General features: G+C 38.1%; 1 protein-coding gene across 6 annotated transcripts in view; it reads left to right on the top strand.

Annotated features, from left to right (window-relative positions):
* The window catches only part of LOC121728944 (teneurin-m), a 447,859-nt gene that overhangs the window by 359,697 nt on the left and 67,944 nt on the right, over positions 1 to 20,218 (top strand). For all 6 annotated transcript variants that reach the window (XM_042117288.1, XM_042117291.1, XM_042117290.1 and 3 more), the window contains one exon: positions 8,672 to 8,710. In XM_042117288.1, the coding sequence (XP_041973222.1) occupies positions 8,672 to 8,710 (39 nt within the window). The remainder of the gene's footprint in view (positions 1 to 8,671; positions 8,711 to 20,218) is intronic.

Here is a 20,218-nt window from a genome sequence, read left to right as displayed (position 1 = left end):
GTTAAGGAACAGGAAACCCTCACGACCACATTTGAGGCTCTCAGCTCCTAAGATTCGTTAATTACCGCAGCTTTTCAAAACTCCAGTTTAAAATACTCGCTTTTTGTTTGGCTCTCGTTTGCTTTACTTACGCTGAGCTGAGGCATTCAATGCTAACAACGCCCTATAAGTTTTCTTATGCTTTCCAAGAGAAAGGTTCAATAAAACAATCGTGAACTCAGCTTTTTCTGGCACTTACTATAATTAATGTTGGTATTGGAAGTCATAATGTGGAATTACTCGAAAGCTTTTACCAGTTATATTATAAAAGGCAAACTATAGACAATATTCCTAAAAAAGTTTACTGTATTTTTAAAGTTTTCTATTTTATTGAAAGTACCGTCGAGGAAATTGATTCATAGGCAGTTGACAGACCCACGTCGTTTGGTCGGATCATGTCAATTCAATGTTAATCGTGATCTGTTGGCTGAGTTTGACATAACGCGACCAAATTACGTACGGTCCCCTATCTGTGAACACAAGACCAGATTGACATAATGTAACGTGTCCATTTTCCATGGATATTATGTTGTTTCTTGCAATTCGCACCCTATGCTGCCGATATCTGTACGTCTGTCTGTGCGTCATTTAACGTGTACATTTCACTGCGCCCCATGACAGAGACTAATGACTCCACACTTAGCAGGTGTCTGAACTCAAACTTGGCTATAAAAAAGCAAATCATTCATTTTCGGGGCTTCCCCTTTTCGTTACAAGTTTTAGCTCAGATTTTCTTTTAACCTCATTTAAATTACTTTTCGTTAAGCGAACCGAACTCTTGATGAATGACTGCGCGGAGTGTTTTAGTTACCAATGAGTATTTTTTTATTATTCCCGCAATACGAAAAGTTTTTAAATATAAATTATATCAATAGCCGTAAAAATGTTTAGAATATTTTTTAAAGTTTGAAATAAGTACTTACTAACTATTTTACTAGATGATCAACTCTCCAGATTGTATCATAAATTAGAGTACTCGTTTAGTATTCTTAAACGAGCAAACCATTCTAGTCAACCAAATGGGTGGCCAACGCGAGTTCTACTACATTAGAATAGCGATAAAGACATAATAAGAACATTAGTGGTCGTTTCTAAACTCGTGCGTCACTGCACCGAGTTAACCGTGCGGCTGCATACCCGGCCCGTCGCGCGTATTTGGCGAGACCGGTCGCTCGGACCCCGCCATAACACGAGCCCGCCGTATAAGGTGGTCGCCCGCACCATATACGGCCGGCGTGTTCTGTACCCACAATTGTCGGTGATTTTGTATCTTTTAATCTACAACTAGTGTTCACTGTTTATACTTAATAGGGCCGATATTCCGTTTATGCTGCCGAGTTAGGAGGTATGGCATTTTACTCCGGGACATTTACATGCATGCTATGTTTTACGTTGTCGATAAAAATAGATACGCCGCTGCTATTGATGCACGCGGGACAATGGCTATTCAGAGTCTGTTGCACTCGTTTAACCCAAGGAAGCGAGGAGGGAAATCGTTCGTCGTCAAAGTATCTTATCATAATATAATCGCGTAATACGCCATGAATAAAATTTACTTTTGTTTGTTCGAACGCGTCCCTAATTCTGATACTCTCCCCGGGGAACGAAAATCCAGTTAGGCTATCGAAGAGCGTAGATGGCTCTGTAGCACAATAAACGTCAAACGCGATATCAAACTCGCGGAGATAAGAAACAATAAAAATCCTCCGCCGATTCCTTATGAGTTTATGTAAATTAATGTCGAAAGTTATACGGAAAAGTCATAAAATAACCCTTTATAGGGTTACGCTAACAAAACCCTCCGAATCCTTTACGTCCGAGGGTTCCGCGATCCGAATCTATAAAAGTAATATCCTATTTGGATGTTAACTCTCGTTCTGTGGGACTTTACGCCGCACTAAAAAATCGACGTCTTATCAGAGTGGCCGTAAATCATTTGACCTCCCCTGGCCTCCTTTACGGCGGGAGACGTTTAGATGTTTTGATTTTAAATACATGTCACTGTGTTATCTCAAGTCTTAGAACACCGTCATACGAAAATTAAACCATATTATAATGTTCATAGAAGATTTAAGACGAGGTTGTATTTATATCGATGATAATGTTGTCTCAACACTGATCGATATATTCGGCGTTGATCGACGGCACATACAATACAATTTAAAAAGCATTCGACCGGCAATTACAACGAAATAAAGATTGCCATGACCACTTACGGAGAATCGGGTCCGTAAAGATTCTTACTTAATTCTCGCCGAAACATGCTATTGCGAAAATTAAAATTTCTCGATAAATAATGTTAACCCGTTACGACCGCATGCCGGACGCGGGTACAAAAAGCCGCGCTGCAATACTTGGAGATGGCCCGTAGGCCATATATGGCCCCGGTTACACAACATTCAACGGTAATTGTTGCACTCGTATTGTAAAAACAGTCTATACTCTATATATATTACAGATCACGATAATATACTTCGCCTAATTATATATAAGTACTACGATGCGTTTATTGTTTTTTATATCAACAAAAAAACTACTCGGGAAGTTTTTGTTAAAAAAAGTAATTTTAAACTTGTTTTCTGTTGTGTTAAAGTTATAAATACATGAAATTCTACGTTATAAAATTAATTATAAACATAATAATATCCACTTTTTTATGAAATAAGGGTGCAAACGAGCAAACGGGTCACCTGATGGAAAGCCACTTTCGTTGCCCATGGACACTAGCAGCATCAGAAGAGCTGCAGGTGTGTTGCCGGCCTTTTAAGAGGGAATAGAGTAATAGGGGAGGGTAGATAAGGTAATAGGGGAGGGTAGGGAAGGAAATAGGGGAGGGTAGGAAAGGGAAAAGGGTAGGGGATTGGGCCTCCGGTAAACTCACTCACTCGGCGAAACACAGCGCAAACGCTGTTTCACGCCGGTTTTCTGTGTGCCCGTGGTATTTCTCCGGTCGAGCCGGTCCATTCGTGCCGAAGCATGGCTCTCCCACGTCGCAACGTCCATAATAATATTATAAACGGGAAAGTTGTCTGTCTGCCTGTTACTTTTTTTTCTGGGTATGGTGACACTGAGTCCCGGGATCTTTCCCGGGACTCAGTGTCACCATACCCATTTTTTGGTTTGGTTTGGTTAAGAGTTAATTTAGTAAATACACTTGTAAGTAGCATCTTCCAATTTATATTCACAAGTTGCGAATTAATGTTGCGTAAAAGTAAAAGCTTCGAAGTTTAAATTTATCTCTCCTTATAAGTAACCGCTCGCTTATAAGGGGTATCATAAAGCAGTTGTTCATTACATGCACATGGTCATATCTGGGTTCTGACCACCATAGACGGTGTAACAGGTCAATTGAGAAACAAGATAATAAAGTACGTTGTTGATTGTGGACGTAGCGGTCATATTTAAAAAGTATTAATTACTTTTTGGGCTATCGTATTTTAGCTTATATATTATAGACGGCTTACATTATTCCAATCCAGTGCTGACATTATTCCAGTAGTAATCCAGCAAAAAAAAACAATCCAGGTAAACCAATCTTGATTGCCAGGAATACTATTTCAACAGTAACAGGAAAACTGTTATAGCACCCGCACCCTTTTTAGAGTGCGTTTAAAAAATCACAGTAATAGATATTTTTAGGGTCAATTCAGACTGCAACGCGACGCGCAGGTGCGTGTCTAAGAGCCTGTCCACACGGGCGTTGCGTCAGCGTTGCGTCGACGCAGGGCTGCGTTATTACGAAGCAGTTTTAACGTCAACACCCCCTCCCGCTTCGTCTCGGGGGCTGCTGTCCGTCATGTGTGCGTTACGCGCTGCTGTCACGACGCAGCGCGCTGTGTGAACACCTTGGTTATTAAACTACGCAACGGCAACGCTGCGTCGACGCAACGCTGACGCAACGCGCTGTGTGGACTGGCTCTTAGTTTGTACTGAATTGACAGATTTCAATTCGCAGACGTCTTGCAGATCTGTCAAATCCATACTAATTTAGAAATGCATATACGCGTCGCGTTGCGATCTGAATTGACCCTTAATCTACGTAGAGTCGCGAATGGATAGACTCATCCAATTTATACTTCGATAATGGGTCGCTAATCTCATCGACAGAGCCAACTTTGAGCTGAGGCTTACAAGGAATGTAAGCTTTCTGCATCATCCTTTTAATAAAGAATTTGAATTTTATTAAATGGAATGGAAGCCATGTTTGAAAAATATAGCTATATTCTTTTATTACGACGACCTCTGGGGCTCAGTTGGTTGGCTATTGGTAGCTCAAGCCGGGGGTCGCGGGTTCGAATCCCGCCGACGGAACAAAAAGTTTTCAAAGTTCCTGGGTCATGGATGTGTATTAAATATATGTATCATATAATAAAATTCTTAAATATATGTATAGTATAAAAAGTATTTGTAATAAATGAAACGGCGGTTGGCGGGGAACTGATTTATTTTATGTTGACACTTGACAAGCACAGATACACACAGATCATAGACAAGCACAGATTATAAAACTTCCCAGTATTAAATATATTTCTATTGTCTGGTACCCGTAACACAAGTCCTACAGGTACTTACCACGGGGCCAGACTGACGTGGTGTAAAACGTCCATAGATATTATTATTATATTATTATATTCTGAATGATTTATAAATACTGCGCTTAAGAGAAAATAGTATCCCCGTCTCATTCTAGCGCTCTATTTCCTGCTCTACTATTTCGTTTTTACTCCCATAAGGCAACCAGTTCCTTCTTAGGGTTCCGTACCCAAAGAGTAAAAACGGGGCCCTATTACTAATACTTCGTTGTCTGTCCGCCTGACCGATTTTTTTAGTTTTACTATACACTCGTACCCGACGTGACACGCGTGACATCCTCCGGCTCTACAGTTCGTTCAGGGTTATTTTCTCTCGAAGTGTCTACGAAATTAGTCCCAATGCCGTTGGCATAAGAGTCTTGTCAGTGTTTAAGAATTGTCACCAGGACACGTGCGCTATGTCACGACTACCTCCGCTCACGCTCCGCATCATTTATCGTCGGGCAGATCACGCGCCCATTGTCAGTGGCGGATTCCGAAGTTCACCGATTTTATATAGAGTACATTCCGATACGAAATGTGTCATGATATGGCATGATATGGCATTAAGACCACCATGAATGGTCTACGTTCAACTTCTCGATTTTCTTACGATGGACATAAGAAAGTCTTTGAATCTAAAATGCAGAATTTCGTCGTTTTCTTACGTAATCAAGCCATATGATATAGGACCATCATTCCTAAGGTCCAGGTGGACCCCCAGGGGTCTACGCGAATCTCGATGGGCCTACGTTGGACCAAAAAATGAGGGTTCACAATCGTAAGGATTCGTGAAAATTAATTTGGTTTGCAGTGAACAACTAAAATCTTGTCTTGATTTCTCTTATCAAAATGCATAGACGGGCGATTTGTTGAGAAGCAAAAAGACTGTTACTTAAAATAATAGCAAGTTTCATAAATATTGCAGGGACTGCAGACCCGCACCATAATACAAGTACGTAAGATTTAACGTTACGTTACAATTATTTAACGATACGGTACTGCACAATATAGAAACATGATGCTACTTAATTTCGCCGGATTTCAATTTGATAATCGAAATATGAAATATCCAATTCCCATTAAATGCGTATAATTATTTTGATTTAAATGTCTAAATTTAGATCAAAATAAATTTAATGATATGTATTTAATAGAAATTGGATATTTCGATTATCCATACCAATATAATAATTGCAAAAGTCTGTCTGTCTATCTGTCTATTACCTCTTTACGCTTAAACCGCTGAACCGATTTTGATGAAATTTGGCATGGAGATACTTTGAGTCCCGGGAAAGGACATAGGGTACTTTTTATAACGGAAAAATGTACGGTTCCCACGCGATAAATGAATTTCGGCGCAACGGATCATCGGCGTCATCTAGTCTGGTATAATGCGAGATTTAGGAGACGAGATTTTTATTATTCATTTAGGATTCCTGGCTAACAGGCGCGTTTGAAGCGGGTTTAACATCTGAGGGCCAGACCACAAAACTGCGTTGCGGCGTCGCATCGCAAAAAAAACCTTAGAAAAGCAATGTAGGTTTTTTGCGATGCGACGTCGCACACTGTGTCGGGGCGCAGTGGATTTCCGCTTCCATACAAAATGTATGGAGGCGGATTTTTGCGATGAGCCCCGGCACGCTGAGCCCCGGCACGGCTCGTCTCAGTGTGCTCATTCCTTAAACGTCCAATTAGACGGGGCACTTGCGTCTGTCGCTCTCATCTAAATGAGACGACCTTTTATGACTATGAATGATCCAATCTTGAAATATTATATTTTAAAATGTATCAAATCACTCATTTTAACAATAATAAAAACATGAAAATCACATAATATTTGAATTGTCTTTTTTTAAATAAAACCTTTTGAAATACCAAAATCAGCCAGACACAAATGGTATAGCCAAAGAGATTTTATTACAAGTACAACACATACTATATCAGGTAAAAATATTTTTCTCCCCAATCTTTTTATATTATAATTGTTAATTAGATTTTTTTCAAGAGTTGAAGACCATGTTTACGGTTTTGGATAGGTACTCACATTTGATTTACCAGAGTAATCACAATTTATCTTACTAAACTTTAAATTTCTAACACATGTGGTGTACGCTAAACTTTCTTTCCAATTTAAAACAAAAACTTGTTTATACCTAAATTCAATAAATAAAATAACTAATAAAGATATACTATCAACCAATAGTATTAAAGCATTTTTTGTGACCTGCTTTTCCCGATTTGAATATGCATGATATTTACCAATTAGCCAAAACTAATAATGTAGATAATATTAATGGTGATGGTACTAAAACATGTTATCAGCAAGAATATTTAACGACCGGGGTGCATTAAGTATTTCGTCATATCTTGAACGTACTGTTTTCTCACGCGCCGGCCCTATGGATGACCTACAAAAGTTGGCGATATGAAAGTTTTTTTTTTATTAATAAGTTTATGACGTAAATCGCTAGATTACAGATAATAGTCAAGCTATTTATTATGACTGATTGTGACGCCAATTAAAGTCACTCTCTGTCATGACTCATAACAACTCTAAAATTGATCGAATGATTAAGTTGTGTGTCAATGATTAGTGTGAAAACTTTACGAGAGATAGATAAAATTTTGACAAACTTTGGTTTAAAAAAGTAGTTTGACCGCCGTGTATACATTTGTTACATAATCTTACGAATAAACAGCGAATAAATAAAATAAAAGATAATATATTTTGCTACGATGATAATAATAATTGTATAATTTTAATTAAAAGTTATACTCTTTTCGTCAGTGTTTGATCCCATAACTTTATAGGTTACACAATATAACAATACTATGAAGAGCAATATGAATATAAACTTTGAGATTAAACTGGTAGAAATAATATTTTTATGTACATATTCCCCCATCGTAAATATTATCGCCTCTGGCGATCTGCTGACTGTATTTTTTGCCCAGTTTTTGCAGGATATTGACTTCTGGCCCATATTTGTCATGTCCTTATCTATCATACAGCCTACCAAGCTTTATGTATGCCAAAACTGGCTGAAATGAAATATGTTTGGCGTAGTTTATCACTTTTATTTGCAAGTATTTGTTTTACTAAACCTACATTTCTATTTGCATCGTCGCGTCGTCCCTTCAATTAAGTTTTATAATTATTACTTCGTATATTATGACCTGTAAAATGTAAATCTTAGTTAAATATCACCTGCTTTCTGTAGGCTTAGCATGGCTACTATAGAAAGGTTTATTTTTACAGTAAAGTAGACAAAGTGACGGATTAACAAAGGAAATCCGTCAGTTTACCCGCTAAAACTTTCAGCGTTTCTATTCTTTCGCTTTTCTACTGCGGCCATGCTAAGCCTGCAAATAGTTTATTTTCCAAGTAAAATTACTACGAAATAACTCTAAATAGCGATCAGTTCTATTTTGCTGGAATCGGTTTATGTATAATGACCGTTCGCTTATAATTGATGGGCGTGCGTTAATTTTGGGTGTATTTGGGTGCTAAATGTTAGAAACGCCCGCGGGACAATTAGCGGGTGTCCACGAGGCGGTTGCCATAGCAACTCTCTCCAGCTCGCTTAACAAACTAATTGGGCTCACATGCGGCCTAGGTGCGACTGACGAATGAATTTACCGCGCAATTTCGATCGACACTGCTCTATTCTGCGCTTCGAATTTGGCGCTGTATTCGCCTTGGTGTGTGCGTTGACGGTCCATTCCACCAAACGATCAGTTAACACTCCATGCGTAGAAATGTACGTAAGTACGTCCGTTTGGATAGACCCAGGTCACGTTTGTATTGTATAGAAAAGTCTTCCAAGTGATGGTTCTGTCACTTCACACCATTGGAACGATGATAAAAATCAATCACTACTTTGTTGCATAAAACGTAACTAAGTTTTCGTAACATTTATTTATTCATAGACTCCCGCTGCCGTTTTCTCCGTATACACAAACATAAGGGAGCGGTGGCCCTCTATCGAATTAAGTTTTCCGAGCGATTGCTCCCATCTACAAATACATTTGAATATCTCTATTTCCTTTGGTTGCAGGCATGCTGAGGACCACTTACGACCGACCAGACCACGAACGTAAGTGACTTGAATACTTTTGCACGCGTAAGTAGGGTACACGTAGAGTAAACGGAAGTCTAACATTCGTTAAACGTTTTTGATAATGGACTGATTTATATGACTGGTGGTGTAGTAGGTAGGTGTAAAAATATACTATAGATATTTGATCTACTGCTTAAGTAAGTTAAAAATATAAATAAACAACTACAATATACTTAGCGTTAAACTCGCTTGAATAAAAAAGCCAGACACAAATGGTATAGCCAAAGAGATTTTATTACAAGTACAACACTTACTATATCAGGTAAAAATATTTTTCTCCCCAATCTTTTTATATTATAATTGTTAATTAGATTTTTTTCAAGAGTTGAAGACCATGTTTACGGTTTTGGATAGGTACTCACATTTGATTTACCAGAGTAATCACAATTTATCTTACTAAACTTTAAATTTCTAACACATGTGGTGTACGCTAAACTTTCTTTCCAATTTAAAACAAAAAATTGTTTATTTTAATCGATTATTTAACTATTTTTCTACAGTATAGACGAAATAGATTTGTTAATACGACAAAAATTCGCGGTATGAGAATTAGTCTTCTGAACTCGCACCGAAGCGCACAGTTCCACAAGTCATCAATTTTTTCCATTTGGCCGGGCCTATATTGAGTAAATCCATCACGGGCCGCTCGTCTGTTTGAGACCGGCGTTAAATGTGTATATATAAAGAAATGCGAAAATATTTGCATGCCATTATGAACGACTTTTCATGGGAGCTATTTGTATTGAAATGTGTTTCCGTATCAATATCTCAGTTGGTGTTTATTTAAACGAAAAAGGGAATGTATCATTGTAATTGAACTACGCACGTTCAATTCCTTATTTACTTTTCGATTCCTTATTTACCTTTTTAACCGACTTAAAAGGAGGTTATCAATCTGACTTGTATGTATGTAATATCATCAGAACTGTCTAGTTTCCATTTATCTATATCAATCAGCGTCTGAACAAATGTGCCCAATAGTGTATGTATATTTCCATGTTTGTGTTCGCATATCTCCGGAAATACAAGTCCGATTTAAGTGATTTTTTTTTGTTGCACTCTGTAGTATTCAACTTAGGGAAGACTGCAAGTTTCATCCAAATTGGTTTTGTAGATTTTGAGATACGCAATTTTAAGGAAAATTTCAAGTCAGTTTTTTTTAACGTCAAAAAGTCACAACTTGTTTAAAGTACAGTTGATTCTTATAGACAGACATACAGTCGAACCCACGAATGCATAAGAACGATAGCATGAGCCGTGCGATGATGATACAATATTAATACACAGTCTGGGATATTGAATATCCTGCCGAAGTTCGCTCCGTCTTGTTCAAACTTTATTCAATATATAATTTGTATACGACCAACTTTGCCACGCGAGTTTGCGGAGACTGTGGCAAAAATTTGTATCAAAATTTGAATATGATTTAGTTTCCTCGTAACAGTATTATGTTATCATGGTTATGCAGTTTCGGTGTTGCAACATAATGTTTAAAAGTCGTTTTGACTTTCTGTGTATAAATAAAACTAGCCATTTGACCGACCTTTGCTCGGTATTCGATAAAACACGAATAAAATGACATTTTCTAAAAATGATCGATTATATATAAAATATTATTTGGGGTCACTAATTTCAATTGCTTTTATTAACTAACCCACTCACAAACGATTAAAAGCTTCATGGATTTTTTTTATTATTACTGAATAGTGAATATGCTTGGAAATTTCTGGAACGATTTTGGTGAAATTCGACAACAACGAGGAGTTGACTACGAGAAAGAATAGTATTTCTGTCGCCAAAATTACGGTAAAATATACGGTTCCCAGGACATTTTCTACGAGGAAATAAGGAGTGTCTCATCAGCAGGCTCAGCATGGCCACCATAGAAAGGTTTATTCTTACAGTAAAGTAGACAAAGTGATGGATTAACAAAGGATATATTCGTCCGCAAAAACTGTCATAGTTTCTATTCTTTCGCATTTCTACTGTGGCCATGCTAAGCCTGCAGGGGTCGTTCGAGGAAAGCACTCTCGACTCCCCTAAGGCCGGGTGCAAACACGCGGCCCTGTCAAAACAGTCGCGAGCCTAAACAAATATCCTGTAATGCACTTGTATTTACGGTCTTAATATTGAAGCGATAACTCATTTTCTATATTAGTGGAAATCCCGAGGTAAAACGGCTTTTCTGTCGACGTGGTGTACATCTCTGTATATAAAAATCAATGCCAAATGTTTATTTGTTCGGACTATTTAGTAGATGGTTTATAATATTATGAAAATTGCACAAAGGGGACTGTGTCAAATTGAAACTTAGTTCAGTGTTGACGGCACAAGACAGTTCAATTGTTTGTATTATTTCATTTTTATAAGTTTCACTTTTATTTATACGTAGCGAAGCACGTACCGGGCCGCTAGTATATTAGAGGTATAGATCTTGCAATCTACGAGCGCGCGTAGCCTTTATTTGTAGTTGGAAATACGAATAAACATTTTCGTTAGTGTGCGCTCCTAACGGAGCAGTCAGTAGCGAGCGAGCCATGTACGCGTGTATAGATATGGTCACCAACACAACTAAGGGCGCCGCGCACTCATAGATTGCAAGAACTATATCATATATTTTGATGCAATTAATAATAGGCAATTCGTTACTATTATAAACCTGTTAGCATTTTACAGACCTAAAAGGATATTTTGGCGCGTGGATGATATTATAAAGCGCAACAGCTGGCGCTCACAGTGACACCAGTGGTAAATAATTCGGCCACTTGTAGGGGTTAGGTATTTGGATAACATTGATAGGAGTGGTGGGAGTAAAACGGTTTTTATTACAATATTATGCTCTATCTCACTCTGACAAAATATGCTCTCACACGCACAAATGATACAGCTTGAGATCGAATCGACATTCGAGGTATAAGAATTGGGCCTGCGTCTTTCAATCCAAAGACTTTCTTTCTAAATTCTATTACACATTATTAAAAGAGCTCAGGGATTCCAATATCCATTAAAGAGCAGAGGCCGAACGTAACTTTTTATGGGGCCGATTCTATGTCAAGAGATTCTACCTCTTGATCAAACGTTACTCCCAAAATGCTCGAAAAAAAGAAGGGATAAACTCTTTTAGTCAAAAAATAACGTTACAAATAGATGCAACGAAGTCACTGAAATTATATATTTTTTAATAATACTTATTGACTTTCTACTAGAAAAGAAACGTGAATCAAAACTAAGTAGCATTAAAATTGGTATTTTCAGATGTAAAGTAGCAGAAAGTAGCTGTGTAATTGCATAAAACTACGGAGTAAGTTGGACGTCCGAACTAACTCGGCAGCCTCGCTACCGAAGTCGCAAACAATCGCTCTAATATAATTCCCGTTAACACGTACACGAGGAATGCTCCCGGCTACAGACGTATAACTTTAATCAATATATAACCAGCTGAACACGATAATATCTCCGCACTAAAAATATATGCAGTAGTGCAACTCGTAAGGGTAAATTCAGACCGAACCGCGACGCGTAGATGCATTTCTAAATTAGTATGGACTTGACAGATTTGCAATAGGCCACGCTCATGAAATCTATCAATTATGTACTCTAGAAATGCATCTACGCGTCGCGTTGCGGTCTGAATTGACCTTTAGGCTTGATTTGTATGCGTTGTTATTTTAAGTTCCTTGTGCATTTAAAACAGCCCGACGCTCTAGTAAATCCTCCTCTTATCTCTTAAGGCTACTCTCAAAAGTAATGGTCTCTCCGGCAATTTAAATTAAAGATAAGTCCAGGTTATTTGAGGCAAAAAAATGCAATATTCATGCAACATTAAGCAATTTCGGCGGTTAGGGCGCGCCATAAAGCAGCGACCGGTCCGCGAGATGGAACTCTCGAACGAGAGAATCTCTTACTTTTTAACGAAGGGCAATACCGTCAAGGTGGATAGAACCCTTCGCACACTACTAACATTACGCTACTAGTACGGGAGCCTTAGAATATTTTTTTTTATTACTATCAAGCTAATTTTTTGTGAGTAGCTTCATTTTGATAAGAACAACATTTTTATCTACGAAAAATCTTGAAAGTGGAAGCCTATCAAAATGCAGCTACTCACAAAAAATTATCTTCATAGTAATGAAAAAATATTGGTCTAGGTTCTCCCGTACACGCTTTGGAAACATAAAAAACTGAAAAAGAAATATCGGTGAACTCAAAATTGTTTATTATTCGGTGTTTTTGCGAAAATTTAATGTTTCGAATTTCATGCATACTTATTAGGCAAATATAAATATAGACAAGTGGGCCTGTCAGTATTTTTATCGTTTATTCTTATCAGATAATTAGTCAATTCAAATTCCATACTAATATTTTAAGCCCGAAAGTGTGTTAGTCTGTTAACTCTTCCCGCCTAAACCGCTTTTCAGATTTAGCTGAAATTTGGTTTGGAGATACCTCGAATCATGGGAAAGGACATAGGATAGTTTTTATCCCGGAAAAATGTACAGTTATCGCGCGACAAAAAAGGGCGTCATCTAGTATATAACATTTTTAATAATAAAAATTAACATTGAAGTTTGTCTTTTTTGTGCGCGGGGCGTCATCGCTAAAACTGTTATCTGTAACGATCTCACATTACTCCGCCGGCCCAAAGTGAATCTGCATTATTTTTTATCGTTTAGACGGCTGACACTTGATGTTCACAGTTCTTTGTTGCCCAGAACAATGGCTGGCTCGAGGATGTTTTTAAGCGGGTGACGAGCAAGAAAAATTCACAACAAACCTTCTCGTAAAAACAACTCTGAATTACAAAATTTGTTAAATATTAAGTGTAAGGGTCGATCAGACCGCAACGCGACGCGTAGATGTATTTATAAAGTATGGATTTGACATGATTTGCAAGACGTCTCAAGCAATTGAAATCTGTCAATTCAATACAAATTTAGAAATACATCTACGCGTCGCTTTGCGGTCTGAATTGCCCCTAATAATAAGCCGAAACACGTTTTCAGTAAGTCGATTAAAATCTGCGTAAAATATTTACAACAACAACAACGATTCATGAGGCAATCAAGATATTATATTATTAATGTTGACTAAAATCTATGCTGCTTGTGATGTTTATTCGATCGATGTTGGCCGCAAATAAACGCAGAATCCCAAAAATTCAAAGTTCAGAGTTATTTTTTTCTAACAGACCCTTATGCGGACGAGATAAAGACCACTCTTCGCGACAAAACAGAGCCTGTATCCAAGACGTTTTCTTTATAGCTTCTTTATAGAAGCGCCGACCAAAAAGTATGGAATTGATAGACGAATCGAACGTCAACTTCATATTAACGAACGCTTATGTCATTTCCATACATAAGAAAAGGTCTTGGCTATCGTGAAAGGTCTGAACATACTAGTGGTAAATTATAACGCGCCAAGATGGCCGCCGCACGAGTCCCAGCACCCGCATTTTTCGTCAGATATGATTATGTGCGCCCGAGGAGCTGTTGGCCCCGCCATATTTCGCGGCGTCGGCGGTACACTTACCAGTACGGTTACGACCACAAAAATTACCCCAGACTCGCACTCGATCTGAATTAGAGAGTAGATATTATTTTATGATTCTGTGTACATATATAATTTTATAGCCAAAATCCGAATTGATTTAGTTTTAGTAGTGTGTTTAAATGTGCTGTTTTAGATTGAGTTACCGCATTTTGCTATATTTAGCATGTTATACTTAATATGAAAATAGTGTTCATACTTCACGTCTCGTCACGTCATACTACAAAATGTCTAGTCCCTGCTACAACCAAGTTTTAGTTACGAGAATAGAAACATCAATGCCAATTTTATGTTCTAAAAATAGGCGCTAAACAATGCATCTCGCAAAACAATGAATTTAATAATTTGCATTTTAGCAATAAACAAAAATAAAATATTTCCAGATAGCGAGAAATTTAAAATAATAGGGAAGATGCGATATTTTTATTTTTGTGTTTATTTTAAATAACTCTATGTAGAATAGACCACAACTATATTACAAAAATTAAAACACTGGAATTTACTGCAAAAAATGCGGTTTCAAATTGTCAATTCAAATTTTGGCGCCAAAACGAATCTATAGTCTTTATAACGTCACTACTTTTTGACAATTATTGACAATGGCCCCAGCACAACAGACGTAACGACCAGTAGTTCGACTGCAAAGAGACGGACAGGTTTCAATATGTGTCAAATTCGTCGGGTTTCACTAGGATTATGAACGGAATGTGCCTCGCGCTGGCTGATATAATTTATTTTTTAATATTTAAAATAAAGATTTCAAAATTGGATTCTGTCAATTTTAATCGCATGTGCCAAAACACAAACAACAATACGACCAAAAAGGAACACGTACAGCGAATATGTCATAGTTTTAAATTCGTAGTGACAAGTTAACAACCCTAGCGACGATTTTCGTCATAATACGTCAAATTTAAAAATTTAAACATCAGTTCTAAGTCGGTATACTCTATCATTCTGTCTACTCTGGCCCCAGCCCCCACCTGATCGTACCTCTCAAGAAGTTGTCATGCCCCACGTTCCATTTGGCGTTAAAAACGATCAAAACGCTCAAAATGGAGGCATTTTGATCGTTTTTCATGCTAAATGGAACGCGGAGATAGCATGTGTGACGTCACTAAAAGCTGATTGGTGTTTTGAAATCCGGTCCGTTTAAAGTTACTTCTAATTCGTAATTTTTGTAAAAAACAATATTTTGTAAAATATTATCCTTGCAGTGGCTCGGCCCTACTTTTATATTTTTTAACGTTTTAATAGCAAAATGTTCATAAATATTATATTTGCATGTTTCCTATAATATGATATTATACTCGTATACTACAAATCGCGGAATACTGTCTGTAGCGGTCATTGACTCCCTGTCACAAAACTTGTCATTTTCTATACAAACCGCGATTGACAATGAAGTGACAGATATTTCTAGTTGGGTGATATCGTATTTTGCATACACTATGTGAACATATAACACATGATATAATTCATACTGATGAATTATATCATTTCAAAGTTCAAACTCATAAATAATTGGAGATAATCATACGAAGAGGTAATCAAGACGTTTTCCGATGAAACTATAATGTTTCTTCACAAGAATTCAATTTGATTCTTAAGTTAACAGAATGCAGTGCGAGTATTTTTCACATAGCTCCTAGACTAGAAAGGTCAATGACCGCCGGTGCCACCTTAAATTGTCCTGACTATAATCATAAACATGAAATATGAATGAAGCAAAATTGTCGTTTGCCTACGTTCTTGTGAGCTATATTCGCTTGGGAGTTATTTTATGTATGCTTCTCCAAGCCCAAACCGATTTTGCTGAAACTTCGTATACAGATACTTTGAGTCCCGGAAAACGACATTTTATGATACTTTTTATCCCGGATAAATGTACGGTTCCCGCACGATAAACTGGGACAACGGAAACCGGAGCCGCGGGTGTCATCTATAAATTATAAAAGTACTTAACGCACAAATTAGCGTTATATTACTCGTATGGAGGGTTCGCTGGCCCCGCGTTGGGCGCCAACGTTCGAATGACAATCGCTAAACAATAAGCAAACAATTTAATTCAAATGAGCGAAACTCTTGGAGTTAATTAAAATAATTTATTGAGCGGAGCGCGGAAAAGCGCGGAAAAGCCGGCGCCTCGTAAAACTTATTCAATGACTCTTTCCTTCCAGTCTTTTTGTATTTCAAATATGCGAACATGCTAATTGTTGAGAGTTGAAACTTGTTATTGCAGCGTTATTTCTAATATTTATTAAGAAACTTGTAATAATTATAAAAACTAGTATATTATTATGTCATCATGGTTCGTGATTTTTGAAAGAATATAGTAAAAATAGTCCACACTACATCGAAATGGTAAACAGTGTGGAATTTTTCAGTTGTTAGGGGGTGGTAGAAACATTATACGTATAAAAATTAAAGTTATGCTTATACATTTTAACAAATACTATTTAAGCAAGAGTTATTTTAAAACCTCGATCATGGGAACCGCAGCCACAATAAATATTAAATTGTTATGCGGCGCCCGGTTGCCGCTTGGGTGTTGATGGGTTAATAGCAGTATGATGGTTACAATACATTTTTCTTTAAATTTTACAAACAATTCTGTAAGATCTTAATGAGTAGACGATGACAATATTTTTCCATGCCATCCGATCCCCCGGGAAACATGAACCTCCGCAATAACAAAGCAGTTTGAATCGTAGCTCTCATTAATTAGGTTGATTTTGCGCTAACGGGGCGCTGTCTTCGCTATTTCTTCGCTTTTCATAATAAGGGCCATCATAAAAAGTTCTTATTGTGTCTTTAACGAACGGATGCCGTCGCACTCGGCTCCACTTGCCCCAGATTTTAGCTCGAAATGTCAATCGGCAGTGGAAATGTGCCAGCTCTCGACTCATGACTGAAGTAAACGCAGGGCCGTTCACTACCGTAATTTGTATTGTGGCTTACTAGCTGCAGCTTCGATGTAGGGTTCTCTTCGCTGGATGAAATAAGTTTTAGCGAGATTGAGAAGTAAAGAAGTAAAGATCAATTATTGCATTCTTCAAGTCTGCAACTACACCATATTTTGTATCAATATTGCTATGTCACCCTGAAGTTTTCGGAAGAAGGAACGATCTATCTAGCTTTATCCCTCGTGACCACGCACTGTTGAATCCCGAGAGTAGTTCCATTCCATTCAATCCAGGAATTAGATACTCCAGGTATCTATCGAAACTTAATCTGCGTCAGAGGGTGAAGCACTCGCTAAGTGCGCTCCGGCTACTTTAAACTATTAAAGTATGCTCCGCTCGATATGATCAGTATCCGAATACTTTCGGCGGTGGATCGATACTCCCCCCCCCCCCCCCCCCCTCTCCACCGTGGCGGAAACCTCCTCAGCCGATGACTGCAAAGTTTTCTTCTAATTAAGTGCCGTTCATCCGAATCCTGCTTCGGAACTTTGCGGTAGGGATGTGAAGTGTTCGATGTTGAAGTATCGATACGAAGCGATATATTTTCAATTGATTATGTTTTACGTAAGTTTTAATCGAACGTTGTTGGTTTAAATTCGATAATGTTTGTACGTTTTGTGTTTCATGTGAGTAAAATTTGTTGTTCAATGCTTGCTTATATTCCACACACATTTTAGTAATGTGTAAGGACTTTGTACATTTAAAACAATAACTTCCTTTTATTTTTAAGGTTTAAAATAAATTAAAATATTTTACGTTTTATCAACAGCACGGATCTCGTCCCTAAATACAAATAATCTTCTTAAAATGTTATTCGCACACAAACTTTCGCTTTAATTTTGTTTGTTTGTTGTTTTTGGTAATGGAATCAAACTTAAAATTATTTTATTTAGTTAGGTTTAAATGTTTAGCTCCTATATCAACTGTATTCTACAATCTCTCTGCCTCCTAGTCAGGCTAGTCGGTGAAAAAATAACAATATTATTCTACATGACTGTATTTTTAAAAAGTTTCTTATGGTAAATTAATTAACCTATAAACGTAAAATTTCAAATAATATTTCATCAATCGTGTATCGGGAGTATTTCATAAAAAGCCTACTTTAAAAGCCTTTTCCACAGTTTTCCTAAAAAGATTTCAGCAGAAAATTTGTGGCGCGAATTATCAGCCGGCCTGTTAAAATATTTCGCGGTATGAATTCGCCTTTAAGCACCAATTAAAGAGCGGGGCGTCAGACAGCGGAGTCCGGAACTCAATCGCAATTATTTCCCACTCGCAAGAAAACTCGGCACGAACGTTAATTGTGTCCGCGCGACTCCTTCGTATCGATAGCGATTAAAACGTCACGATATCGATATTCCAAATATTCCATATCATCCATACTACATATTATATTATAAATGCGAAAGTGTGTCTGTCTGTCTGTTACCTCTTCACGCCCAACCCGCTGAACAGATTTTGCTGAAATTTGTAATGCAGATACTTTGAGTCCCGGGAAAGGACATAGGATACTTTTTATCCCGGAAAAATGTACGGTTCCCACGCGATAAATGAATTTTGGCGCAACGGAGTTGCGGGCGTCACCTAGTGTAATATAAAATTCGCGGATCGCGCTGTCCGTCGCCAAACGACTCCAAATTCGCTGGGCTGATTGTTTTTGTTATGAAATAAGGGGCGCAAACGAGCAAACGGGTCACCTGATGGAAAGCAACTTCCGTCGCCCATGGACACTCGCAGCATCAGAAGAGCTGCAGGTGCGTTGCAGGCCTTTTAAGAGGGAATAGGGTAATAGGGGAGGGTAGGGACGGGAAGGGAAGGGAATAGGTTGGGGGATTGGGCCTCCGGTAAAGTCTCTCACTCGGCGAAACACAGCGCAAGCGCTGTTTCACGCCGGTTTTCTGTGAGAACGTGGTATTCTGAGCCAGCCCATTCGTGCCGAAGCATGGCTCTGTATGTAAGTCATGGATTGTATTGAAAATGTGCTTATTCTGTAGGCACAAGCATCGGCTAACATATATTTTTCGTGCTCGAAATAACGTTGTAGCGGTCCAAACGAGGCGCAATCCTAAATCGTGCCTATCTAAGTAATAAGAACCGGGGGACAGTGAAAAGTTAGGCAAAAAAGAGGACAACGTAACATGTAATGTTATACACGCGTGCTCAAATTATTTTACTTATAAAATATGTCATCGCCGCTATGAGCATACACCACTAGAGCGATTTAATCTCTAAACAGTTTACGTAACGATCCTCGGTGTCTATGAGGGAAGCTATTACTCACCTCCAGGTGAGGTAAATCTATCCCAGTTTGGAAGTTAAAGAAACTTATCGCCGATTGTGAGACAACCAGAACTTGGGTATGACAAACTTCATTTGAGCTTCAACGTTTTCAACTGATGTCACACGATTTTCTCTGCTTTCTAAAGAGCTAATATCCATTTATCTCAAATTAGAGATTTGACTTTTCGGGCTTTTCACGCAGGTCCTTTAAGTCATTCATATTACACACATCCAAAAACAACATTTTGTTGTTATAATAACACCTTTAATAATTTTCATGAACCGATAAAAATACCGAAAAATGCCGATAAAATTGTCGTCCCATATAAAGCGCCGCGGGCAAACAGTAGGTGACGTCATTAGCAATCTCCTCCGCGGCTGTGCTTGTGGCAAATTGAAGCAATTACGCCGCGCGGTTGTTTTGCCTTGTCCCCCTCCTCCGCGTAAGGGGACAACCTCCCCCCTCAATTTGTCCGACAACGCGATAATTCGTCGATGCTCAAGTGACAGTTTATTAAAAATGCGTCCGTTTAATTGTGAGTCGGAAGTTTTTTATTAACTTGTAGCGTTTTTTTCCGAGGGGGAGACCGTCCTCCTTTGTATGAAATTCTGTCGAGGATACAATAATTGGGATGGCTTCGCCGGGACAGTCCGATTCGAGTTTCGCAATTTGCGATGTTTACCCTATCGT

This window comes from Aricia agestis, chromosome 7 (assembly GCF_905147365.1).
Source record: "Aricia agestis chromosome 7, ilAriAges1.1, whole genome shotgun sequence".
NCBI classification, from domain to species: domain Eukaryota; kingdom Metazoa; phylum Arthropoda; class Insecta; order Lepidoptera; family Lycaenidae; genus Aricia; species Aricia agestis.
Note: the sequence above shows the minus strand (reverse complement) of the source record. Positions and strands in the feature narration are given on the sequence as shown.